At 43.1% G+C, this 13,143-nt stretch overlaps 1 protein-coding gene across 2 annotated transcripts in view; it reads right to left on the bottom strand.

Annotated features, from left to right (window-relative positions):
• The window catches only part of MALT1 (MALT1 paracaspase), a 253,242-nt gene that overhangs the window by 44,175 nt on the left and 195,924 nt on the right, over positions 1–13,143 (bottom strand). For both annotated transcript variants that reach the window (XM_089683427.1, XM_089683426.1), the window contains exon 9: positions 10,840–10,863. In XM_089683427.1, coding sequence (XP_089539553.1) covers positions 10,840–10,863 — 24 coding nt within the window. The remainder of the gene's footprint in view (positions 1–10,839; positions 10,864–13,143) is intronic.

Consider the following 13,143-nt stretch of genomic DNA (forward strand, 5'->3'; position numbering starts at 1 on the left):
CATTCCTAATGGGGCCCCACACAAATAATAGAGGCCAGTTCCATCTCCTACCAATGGCATCAATCTAAATTCTGAGACATTCTTTTCTGGATATAAAATAATAATGTCAGAGTTTGCTTCATCATTTTAAATGAACGGTAAAAATGTAATCTCGACAAAACATGTTTCTCTAAATTTACATAGAGCCATAAAAAACATACAGAGAAGAAAAAGGGACTTTTTAAGCACCAAAACTACAAAAGAAAAAAAGATCTTATATAAAAAAATATGAATTTATTGAACATAGTACATCAATGAAAAAACAATACATAAAACATAATTTTGATTTGGATGGCGATGATTAGGTTATATATCACCAAAGAGAAAAACTCCAACACGTTTCAATTCATTGAATTAAAAGTAATAAAATTTGAAAGTAATTCAGTGAAGAGAAAAAGACAAAAAACAAAAAACACACACACCATATGAAGAGTGACTCACATGGCCATTGATAAAAACAGGACCAAAAAAATATTTTTTTAAAAAAAAATATATATTTTTTTAATTTCTGTTTTTATGAATGGCAATGTGAGTAACTCTTCATATGATGTGTGTGTGTGCTTTTTTTTTTTGTTGCTCTAAGTATCTTTATGGCATTGCCTTGCAACCGGTACGTGTAGCCCCCATACATGATCATTCGTGGAATTGGGGTTTCTTTTTGGTCCCTTCTCTTCTTTGCTTGGGTTGAGCGTTTGTTTCTTTGTCTCCCTTTCCATTGGAGATATGTTGTGTAGCAACTCTGGGACACACAAACGTGTCGGCACTGATCACGCTGGACCGGAAATGACGCAGCGTATGTGCCGGAAGTGATGTCACGCCAGCCCGGATGTCGGTGGTGGACATCTTTAGTGAGGGAAGACAATCTCTCCCATCCACTGAGTGTTTGATTACCTAATGAGCAACTGGTGTGCTTTTTCATTTGGTCTCACTGATCTCTAACGGCTATGGTGTCTGTTTATGAGCCAGCGGTAATAGATCGCTGCTCAGTTCTCCGGCATTCACGGAGAACACAGTTCTCCTGTGAATGCAGTTTATGAAGCAGTTCTCCGAACGAAGGGAGAACGGTCTCCAAACGCTGGAGAACGGTCTACAAACGCTGGAAAACGGCTGATTTTACTATAATCTCGCGAGATTACAGTAAAAGATCAGTTTACTAAGCAGAGGTAATTTATCTCTGCTTAGTTTGCGGTCCCTCTGATTCTCCAGCTCTGGGCTGGAGAATCTGGAGGGAGAACACAGATCTCCAGTGAAGGGCTGACATGATCTCCTGAGTGTCATAAACTGTGAATGACCAGAGAATAGCTGAGATCTGTTGAATCGCAGCTATTCTCTGTGTCATAAACGGACACCTATATACGCTGTTTATGCAGGCCATAGATGGGTCGAAAATCAGCCGATTTTTGGATCGTTAGTGGGCTAATTGTTCGGCCATTTTTTGGTATTTTGGCAGATTTTTTTTATCGGTAAAGTTGGAAAAAGATCTGCAGATTTTGCCGATCGGCCGATTTTCGCGGCAATTATGGGCATATCGGCCGATCTTTTTACCGATAAAAAAATCTGTGCATGAGCAGTGACCTGCAAGAGGAAAACAAAAAGAAGAAGAAAAAGAAGAAGAGGATGAAGAAGAGGATGAAGAAGAAGAGGAAGAAGAGGAAGAAGAAGAAGAAGAGGAAGAAGTAGAAGAGGATGAAGAAGAAAAAGAGGATAAAGAAGAAGAGGATGAAGAAGAAGAAGAGGAAGAAGAAGAAGAGGATGAAGAAGAAGAATTCCAGTCCGGCAAAAAGTGTCCCTGCAGAGAGCTCCGCTATTTCTTTGACAGTTCCTTGACATTTATAGCGGCTGCAACATTGTATCTATTTGTTTCTGAATAAAAACACCTGTATCTGAAATGGATACAAATAGATACAATGTTGCAGCCGCTATAAATGTCAAGGAACTGTCAAAGAAATAGCGGAGCTCTCTGCAGGGACACCTTTTGCCGGCTGTAGACGGGATGAAAATCGGCCAATTTTTTTTACCGTTCCTGGTAACGTCGGCCGATTGAACGACCGATTTTTTGTTTTTTTAAAGAAAAATCGGCCGATTTTCTCCCCATCTATGGCCTGCATTAGTCCCAGTTCACTTTCTGCAAGTGGGAGCTGTAGTGGTTCTCTGAGCTGTTCCCACCTTAATATAAGTCCTCATGTACACGGGACGTTTTTACAGCTGCTGCTTTTGATGTTTTTTTCCACAGCCAGTAACCCCCCAGCATTATTTATTTATTTATTTCAGGGATTATATAGTGCTGGCAATTTACGCAGCACTTTATTATTATTATACAGTATTTATATATCGCCAACAGTTCGCTCAGCGCTGTACATTACAATGGGAGACAGTACATGAGACAGTACAATAACAATACAATGCGATACACGAGGGGTTCGAGGGCCCTGCTCCTTGGAGCTTACAATCTAGGAGGGAGGGGATAGTGGTACAGGAGGAAAAGCTGTGGGGGATGGAGTGGTAGGAAGAGTGGAGGAGATCGGCAATTAGCAGAGGGCAGGGTAGGCTTCCCTGAAGAGGTGCGTTTTCAGGGTGCGCCTAAAGGAGAGGAGAGTAGGTGATAGTCTGATGGATTGGGGTAGGGAGTTCCAGAGGATGGGTGATGCCCTGGAGAAGCCCTGGAGGAGGGCGTGGGAGGAGGAGACCAGGGAGCTAGAGAGAAGGAGGTCTTGTGAGGAAGGAGCGGAGAGTGCGTTTTAGGTGGTATTTGGATATTAGGTCGGTGATGTACTTTACATACATATTGTACATTCACATCAGTCCCTAACCCTCAAGGGGTGTACAATCTAAGGTATGTTATCCTATGTGTCCATGCACACATAGACTGTAATCAATGTTTTTTGGCTAGAAAAAAAAGTTGTAAAGAAAGCTGACGATCCCCGCAGGATGGATTGGATCCATCCATGCTAAAAAAAACTGAATAACGCACGTTGTTAGCGTGACTTTACACAGCTAACATTACCAGCGTTATCAAAACATCCCGTGTGCGTGAGGACTGAGCCTGTTGTTTGATCTTTATGGGTAGCTACATTTAGTATCTTATTTTTTGTATACCTTCTAGAGACCAGCTGTGGAAACATTTTGTTGGTTCCGCACTTTGATACGTCATACAGGGGAAGCTCATCGGTGATCTAGTCCAGGTATATTTATCGCCTTTATTGACTCATCTATCTGTATACTTGAAGTGGATTATAAATTTATCTGGGACAAGGCTGCTTTTTTATATTTTTGCCTCTCCCCATATAGATATCTCCCTTTGTTTCAGATGCCAGGGTTGATCTAAGTGCTTGATAGAGGGGTGTGTTACTATTTTCAATTCCCTATTGACCTCCATTAGACAATTTCATGTGAGTTTCTTTTCTCTTTTCTCACATATATTACATAGAATGCCAATAGACTTAATATATCTACCGTATTTTTCGCTCCATAAGACGCACTTTTTTCCCCCCAAAAAAGGGGGGAAAATGTCAGTGCGTCTTATGGAGCGAATATGGAGCGGCCGGTCCGGTATTTCCACCGCCGCCGTGTCAGAATACCGGGCCGGCCGCTCAGCTCTGCAGTGGGACCTTATGGAGATGACTGCTGACCTTTGGGGAGGGGGGGAGTGGGTACTTGAATCTGACAGGTACCTGCTCTTACTTCTGCGGAGTTGTTCTTTCACCTTACCTGTTCCTCTATCCAGCGGCGTGCTGTCTTCCCGGCTTCTGTAGTGTCGGCGCTGGGCATGACAGCCGGGTGCCAAGTGCGCATGCGCAAGAAACGGTGCTTTTTGTGAATGGTAAGGCGGTACCTGGGACACATGACAGATCCCAGAAACCGCCGGACCAATCACAAAGCGCAAGTGCTTCTTGCTCATGCGCACTGGGCACCCGGCTGTCATGCCGAGCACCGACACTACAGAAGCTGGGTAGGCAGCACGCGGCTGGATAGAGGAACAGGTAAGGTCAAAGAACAACTCCGCAGAAGTAAGAGCGGGTACCTGTCAAATTCAGGTACCCGCTCCCCCCCCCCCCCAAAGGTCAGCAGTCATCTCCTGTACTGTCCACAGTCTCTGGTCATCCCTGTGCTGTCCGCAGTCTCTGGTCATCCCTGTGCTGTCCGCAGTCTCTGGTCATCCCCTGTACTGTGTCCACAGTCTCTGGTCATCTCCTGTACTATGTCCGCAGTCTCTGGTCATCTCCTGTACTATGTCTGCAGTCTCTGGTCATCCCTGTACTGTGTCCGCAGTCTCTGGTCATCCCCTGTACTATGTCCGCAGTCTCTGGTCATCCCTGTACTGTGTCCGCAGTCTCTGGTCATCCCTGTGCTGTCCACAGTCTCTGGTCATCCCTGTGCTGTCCGCAGTCTCTGGTCATCCCCTGTACTGTGTCCACAGTCTCTGGTCATCTCCTGTACTATGTCCGCAGTCTCTGGTCATCCCCTGTACTATGTCCGCAGTCTCTGGTCATCCCTGTACTATGTCCGCAGTCTCTGGTCATCCCCTGTACTGTGTCCGCAGTCTCTGGTCATCCCCTGTACTATGTCTGCAGTCCATTAGTTCAGAATTTTTTTTTGCTGTTTTCTGCCTCTAAAACCTAGGTGCGTCTTATGGAGCGAAAAATACGGTAATCTATGGTTTTTATGATCATGTTTAGCATTCATTCACTTAGTTGGACCACTGAGGGTTCTGTTTGCATAGACTATGCCTGGAATTAACCAGCAAGGCTCCTTTAAATTTCTGTTTTTATGAATGGCGATGAGTCACTCTTCATATGGTCTGTGGTTTGTTTTTTGTTTTCTTGATTTTTGTTTTGTTTTGTTTTTTTTTTCTCTTCACTGAATTACTTTCTTATTTTCTAGAATACTGTTTATGGCATCTCACCTTTCTCCCTGAAGAAAATTCAAATGATAAATGCAATGAATTGAAACGCGTTGGGTTTTTTCTCTTTGGTGATATAAAGCCTAATCATTGCCATCCACATCAAAATTATGTTTTATGTATTGTCTGTTTTTTCATTGATGTACTATGTTCAATAAATTTGTATTTTTTTTTTTTTTTATACAAGATCTTTTTTTTTTCTTTGTAGTTTTGGTGCTTAAAAAGTCCCTTTTTCTTTTCTGTATGGCTCTGCAATTTTGGGATAAGCATGTATGTTTAATACATTTGACCAGCACAATATATTTTAAGTTTACATAGAGTTTGAAAGGGTTAGATTTGATATTTATTGCTCCATAAGGAGCTTTGCCCTCTGAAGAGCAACTGTGGTGGATTGCTTTTCAGAGGGTATTTTACAGGCAGTCAGAAGTTATGTCACTATAAAGCTCTGTATCACCATACTGCTTTGTGTAAATGCATTGAATGTGTCACCCTTGGTGGGCGGTACCACTCACCAAAAGCAACGTGGGGTTCATTTTTGCCATGTATGCTCCCTGTCCACTGCCTTTGCAGCTAAATGTATTTGTGGGGGTGGTAAAAACGCTACCACTTTTCCTGATTGTATACTCACCCCCCCCCTTCCTCAACTACAGGTACAAACACAGCCATAGAGTGAGATTTCTCCTCACTTCCTGTGAAAGTGACAACAGTAAGGAAATGAAGGAAAATCTGCAACAGGGACAATAAAAAGCTAGAAATTTTAGCCTTTTTCTACCTAGAAGCACTTGGCAGATGGTAAGGTGGCAATATGTCGCCTCCTCAGCGCCTGTTTTAACCCTGTAAATCCTGCACTGCAAATGCTCTGGCAGCGTGTTTGTTGGGCAGGCCTCATTCACTTGGTACTCAGTACTGCCCACCAAATGTGACAAGGGTATCATTTTTGGCATGGTACGTGTACAACCCTGTCTGGCTGACTTTGCAGCTCAAAGGGGGGTGTAGCACCTTCCTGGTCAGTGAGATGGAGCTAGACTCCTATTGTTAGTTAGAGGCTGAGTAGCAGACTGGGTGTGATAGCTAGCAGGGGTCAAATTGTGGCCAGTGCTGAAAGGCTCTGCAGACCAGTCCTCTGGAATTTCCCCCTGCTCTAGAACTTTAGAGAAAGATCTAGAAGCAGTGGGCGGATTTGAGGAGTGGCTGGCCTGTACTCTTAGAGGAACCTGGCCAATCCCCAACAGGAGGCTTGGCAAGGGGCCAGGACAGCCTTTAAGAGCAACCAAACCTGCTTAGTAGCAGGGTGTTGTTGGAAGAGAGTTGAGAAGGATGTGAAGCTTGAAGGTAGGAGCCTGTGATGGCACCCAAATGGGGAGAGGCTCACTTACAGGCAGAGGACCTTGGAAGGAGGAAAGCTCGGAACTTCACCGCCCCCCTGAGAGAGGACCACCTGTGAGACAGGGAAGGAGCTAAAAGGTCTGGTAGCAACCACTGACCCACCAGCAACACAGGACAAGGACTGAGTGAGTAGACCTGCACCCCCTGGGCCAGATAGGCGAAGGAGGCACTCTAGTGGGAAACTGGATTAGCCTGCCACGCAGGACTGTTTCACCATTTATGTGGCAGACACTGGAACCCCAGGGATACACCCAGAACAGCTGGATAAGGAGTATCTAGGGTCTGGGGTTCTGGGGTGGTACTACAAGAAATGCTAGCTAGCTCTCCAAAAGAGACTGTTTGTTGTATATAGTTGCAGGAAGTTGTCCTTGGTTTCATTGGGCATCCCGTACACCCCTTACCCTATACAAGTTACATTCTGCTAATAAAATCACAATTAAAAAAAAAACTCAAAGACTGGTTACTGACACCTGGATGAAAGTCTATATGGAAAATGTGTGTTGCCAGGACTATAGGGGGATCTAAAACTTCAGCAACTCCTAAGGGAATAGTGGTACAGGGGCAGTAAAACCATCAGCAAGACTGCCTGTAACAATAAGGCCACGTTCATGCCTGTGAATATGCCGATACCGATCCCAGTGGGGATCCTTGGCAATTAGCTGCATTGGGCAGGCCTTTTGAAAGCAATGGGAGGCTGCAAATCCTACAGTTAATCATGGCCCCTCGATGTCGCAGCAATCATTTGTGAGTGATCCGTCTGCACCCAGAGCCAATTACTCATAAGTGATCGCTCTATGAGCAGTTAAATGTGATCGGCCCCAATTGAATTACAGGGGGGCTGCTAATTGCTGGGAACCACCACTGGGGTCCTGGCATGTAATCAGCCTTGTGGCCATTCATAGGTGTGAATGTGGCCTAAACAGTTCTGAGATCAGACACACTCACAGCAATGGGGGAGATATCAACTGATCTCTGCATGGGCTCCATAATAGAAATGCCTACAAATTGGGCTGCATACAGGGGAAGAGCTCACAGGCCATAATAGCAGCAATAAAAATGTTCTTTTCTATGGAATCCCACAGCATTTTTTTTTACAGAAACGGTATTTGATCATTAATAAACAAACAAACAAACAGGTTTATACATTATTATCTTAATGAGATTTCTTCTTTAGTTCACATCCTAACTAAAAAAAACAAGAGTTTATTATAATGCAGCTTACCAATTAGTTTTCTATGTTTTTCTTTATATTCACCTGGTGATCTGGCAAGTAACACACCTCCTGTTTTAAGCTGGCCATACATTATACAATTTTCTTGTACAATGTTCTTTAGATTTACCTTCAAGGGTTTGCTAGTGCAAGGGCCTGCCAGACTGGATACAAATTGAAAGTGTTGTTTAGGTTTGACCTCGTATTATATGATGTTTGGTAAATTTAAAGGAAAATTGTACAGGAAAATTGCATAATGTATGGCCAGCCTTAGGCTGATAACATGGGGTGTCTCCACTAGTAATACTGCCTATGGAGGAGCAACCGAGACACCCTTGGACAGCAGCATGGTCTGGAGAGGGTAGTGTTAGATGGACTAGTAGATTTAGATGGACTAAGAGATTAAAGCCTAACTCTTGCTAAAATGTTTTACGCAGTTATAGAAATTATTTTTTCTTTTTTTTCTTGGGATATAGGTGTGACATAAATGAATAAAAGCTGATCATTGTAGTCATCCCCGCCATTGGTAAATGGTTTGTCTCAACCCTCTAAATGCCACTTTTTCTGGACAGCTTGGTCTGTTTTCCACTTGTGGGCTGACTGCCTGCAATGTACTGAGGATGGGTGGCCTGTACAGGCACAGCGAGATACCTGGACATCGCTGGCCACTTCCGGGTACAGGGCACATGCCTCTGTCCACCAACTCCCGCTCTGATTGTACACAGTGGGAGTTTGTCAGCAGGTCCTGGCCAATGAGTCATGACCTGCCACCAACTCCTGCTCTGATTGTACACAGTGGGAGTTTGTCAACAGGTCCCGGCCAATGATTCATGACTGGGACCTGCTGATCGGCTGAGTCCAATCACAGCCCAGGGGCGGACTGACCATTGGAACATTTGGGTACTGCCCGAGGGCCCAGGGTCAGTAGGGGTCCCCATGAGATGCCCCTGGTACCTTTTATTGGCTTTTTCATAGGCTTTTTTGGGTGTTGGTGAGGACACAGGGGCCCCATGATCCCCTATTGCCCGGGGGCCCCATGAGTTGTCAGTCCGCCCCTGTCACAGTGTCATTCAACACAAGGCTCTGTACAGAGGGAATGATCGCTCTGTTTCTTCTCCCTGTAAATCAGGGTGAAGAAACAATGAGATTTTTAGTATAAAGCAGCACACATTACACAAATAACACTTGTTAGGCACACACTTAACCCTTTGATTACCCAAGATGGTAACCCCTTCTCAGCCAGTGCCATTAGTACAGAGACAGTGTATACTATTATCACTGTTTGATAGTGACATTGATTGATCACTGGTATGATCACTGTATAAGTGTCACTGTCAAAGTCAGTGTCAGTTAGTCAGTTTCTACCCAGTGTCAGTTAGTGTCAGATTGCCTGCCACACTATCACAATCTCACTATAAGTCAATGATCGCTTCCATTAGTAGTAAAAATAAATAATAAAATAAAATTCTAGTATATACACCACAGTTTGCAGACACCATGAGGTTGATTTACTAAATCTGGAAAGTGCAAAAATCGGAGCAGCTGTGCATGGCAGCCAATCAGCTTTTAACTTCAGCTTGTTCAATTAAGCCTTGGTAATAAAACCTGGAAGCTGATTGGTTTCTATGCAGAGCTGCACCAGGATTTTGCACCCACCGATTTTAGTACATTAACCCCTATAACTTTCACGCAAACCAATCAATATACACTTTATTGGGATTTTTATTTTACAAATGACATTTTGCATAATGCATTTTGGCCTAAATGTATGAAGAAATTAGATGTTTAAAATTTTTTTGTGAATATGTTTTATAGCAGAGTAAAAAAAGATTTTTTTTTCAAAATGTGTGGTCTTTTTTTTCCCTTTATATAAAAAAAAAATAAAAAAAACAACGTTGATCAAATATTACCAAAAGAAAGCTCTATTTGTGTGAAAAAATTATATAAATTTTGTTTGTTTACTGAGTTTAATGACGCACAATTACCAGTTAAAGTAGCACAATGCTAAATTGAACAAAATAGCCTGCTCATGTAGGGGTTAAAACCTGAAGCTAAATTGGTTAAAGAAAGCTGCAAAATAACAGACTAATGCAGGCCATAGATGGGTCGAAAATCGGCCGATTTTTCTTTAAAAAAACAAAAAATCGGTCGTTCAAGCGGCCGACGTTACCAGCAACGGTAAAAAAAATTGGCTGATTTTCATCCCGTTTACAGCCGGCAAAAAGTGTCCCTGCAGAGAGCTCCGCTATTTCTTTGACAGTTCCTTGACATTTATAGCGGTTGCAACAATGTATTTGTATCCATTTAGGATACAGATGTTTTTATTCAGAAACAAATAGATACATTGTTGCAACCGCTATAAATGTCAAGGAACTGTCAAAGAAATAGCGGAGCTCTCTGCAGGGACATTTTTTGCCGGACTGGAATTCCTCTTCTTCTTCATCCTCTTCTTCTTCTTCCTCTTCTTCTTCATCCTCTTCTTCTTCTTCTTCATCCTCTTCTTCTTCATCCTCTTTTTCTTCTTCTTCATCTTCTTCTTCTTCATCTTCTTCTTCATCCTCTTCTTCAGCTTTTTCATCCTCTTCTTCATCCTCTTCTTCATCTTCCTCTTCTTCTTCATCCTCTTCTTCTTCTTCTTCATCATCCTCTTCTTCTTCATCCTCTTCTTCTTCATCCTCTTCTTCTTCATCATCCTCTTCTTCTTCTTCATCCTCTTCTTCTTTTTTCTTCTTCTTTTTGTCTTCCTCTTGCAGGTCACTGCTCATGCGCAGATTTTTTTATCGGCAAAAAGATCGGCCGATTTGCCCATCATTGCCGTGAAAATCGGCCGATTTTTTCCAACTTTACCGATAAACAAAATCTGCCAAAATACCGAGAAACGGCCAAACAATTAGCCCATTAACGATCCGTAAATCGGCCATTTTTATTTTTGGCCGAAAAATCGCCCGATTTTCGACCCATCTATGGCCTGCATAACTGGCCAGATCACCAGATGAAAATAAAGGAAAAAAAGCCTAAATGCAGCCACAACATGTAGGGATTGCTAAGTTTAAATATAATACATTTTGTTTTTGAGTTTAGATACGCTTTAACTAGGCAAAGTAACAGGTTCTCTTGAAAGCAGACGCTATACAGAGTTTATAACTATGTCCCTGTGTTTCTCTGCTGCTGTAACTTATGAAAAGGGGTACACATTATGCTCCCCAGGTCATGTCGGTGGCCCAAGGCAAAATCCATTTTCTTCACTGGAGGAATAAAAAAAAATACTTTCCTAAACAAAATATTATAAATGGGTGATGCTTACCAAAAATGGGCTCATCTGTGCGTACTGTTAAAGAAACAGAACAAAATATAAGTTGTAGAGGAATGTGAAGAACGATATAAAGATGTGAACAAACATTATCTGTATGTAAATGGTTTCACTTGCTTCACCTTCATCTGGTATTCTGAAGAAAATGGTGTTATTTTTTTTAACTTTTTTTTACTTTTATACATAACTCTGACATGTTGCATAGCATCTAATGATGAGCATGTACAGCAAGATTCACTCCACCAGAATTCCAGTGAATCCAAACATGGACTCCTCATAGGGGGGCTGATTATTTACTATAGCTGCCGGCCTGCCGCCATCAAAGCTGAACTTCAGGCAGGTAAGACAAAGATGAATGGATTTCTGTATTCATTAATGGGTATGTCCAATTAAAACATGTTTTCTTTTCTTGTATTGGGTGAACTGGGGAAGGATTAGAACCCCTGTCATGTTTTTACTGCTAGCCAGGGCTTCATTAACCACTTGCTGTCCAGGGTAATTTTGTAATTTTTCACACATGTTAATGTGTTACTAAACCCACTACAGTAAAATCAGTCTGTGTACGCAGTAAACATGCTTGTTATACTCACTGTGGAACCTAAGGGGTTAATCCTCTGCATTGTGTAAAAAGTCTGTTTGATCCTGACTTTTCGGATCCTTCCCTTCTTCTTCTACTGTCCCCAATCCATCTGCTGATAGTACAGAGCTCTAGAAGTCACTCTGCACTTGCTCAGTTTAGTGTGTATTGCTAGAGAGTTTTTTTTGGGGGGGAAGAGTGAATGTGATCAACACAGGGCCAAACAGCACTGTCCAGACAGAGGGTCAGGGGTTATGCAGCCTCATAGGACAGACAGAACAGAATGAAAACTACTCCTACAAATTGAAACCAGTGCTCTGCTGGACACTGATAGAACTCACAAGACTGCTCTAAGGCTAGGTTCACACCTATGCAGGTTGATTGTGAGCCATTTCTGCAATGCGTTTTGTGTTGCGTTTGTGCACTTGCATTCTTGGCGTGTTTTTGCCATGTTTTTGATGCATTTTGCGTTTTTGTTCTTATTTTTTTTTTTGCCTGTTGCTAGGCAGATTTAAAAAGCAGAATGCATCAAAAACACAATATATGCTTTGCTGTAGCATTTCCATTGAAGGAAATCATGTTAAATGGACTGTACTGCATTTATGCAAAACGCTGCAGAAAACACTTTGGTGTGAACCTAGGGTAACTGCTGATGAGAAAAGGTATTTATCAGTTTATATTTACTAAAATAATCACATTTCTATGTTGTGTGTACTGTGGGAGACCGGATATAGTGAATGCAGGGTTCGGGGAGACCAGATATAGTGAATGCGGGGTCCTGGGAGACCAGATATAGTGAATGCAGGGTTCGGGGAGACCAGATATAGTGAATGCAGGGTCCGGGGAGACCAGATATAGTGAATGCAGGGTCCGGGGAGACCAGATACAGTGAATGCAGGGTCCGGGGAGACCAGATATAGTGAATGCAGGGTCCGGGGAGACCAGATATAGTGAATGCAGGGTCCGGGGAGGCCAGATATAGTGAATGCAGGGTCCGGGGAGACCAGATACAGTGAATGCAGGGTCCGGGGAGACCAGATACAGTGAATGCAGGGTCCGGGGAGACCAGATACAGTGAATGCAGGGTCCGGGGAGACCAGATATAGTGAATGCAGGGTCCGGGGAGACCAGATATAGTGAATGCAGGGTCCGGGGAGACCAGATACAGTGAATGCAGGGTCCGGGGAGACCAGATATAGTGAATGCAGGGTCCGGGGAGACCAGATATAGTGAATGAAGGGTCCTGGGAGACCAGATATAGTGATTGCAGGGTCCTGGGAGACCAGATATAGTGAATGCAGGGTCCTGAGAGACCAGATATAGTGACTGTAGGATCTGGGCAGACCAGATATAGTGAATGCAGAGTCCTGGAGACGAGATATAGTGAATGCAGGGTCCTGGGAGACCAGATATAGTGAATGCAGGGTCTGGGGAGATCAGATATAGTGAATGCAGGGTCCTGGGAGACCAGATATAGTGAATGCAAGGTCCGGCAAGACCAGATATAGTGAATGCAGGGTCCGGGGAGACCAGATATAGTGAATGCAGGCTCTAAAATTATTGCTCTCTCTTGGATGTTCAAGTTAATACCTCATATGTGGTGCAAGCGCCATTAACACACGTGTACAGGACCTACACGCTCATTCACCTTTGCATGTCTGCGTGGTGTGGACGGGGGTGCTTTTACATTTTTTTTTTAATTAAAACATTTTTATACTTTT

This window comes from Staurois parvus, unplaced genomic scaffold (assembly GCF_062004578.1).
Source record: "Staurois parvus isolate SC_StPar_1 unplaced genomic scaffold, SC_StPar_1.0 ptg000310l, whole genome shotgun sequence".
Taxonomy (NCBI): Eukaryota; Metazoa; Chordata; class Amphibia; order Anura; family Ranidae; genus Staurois; species Staurois parvus.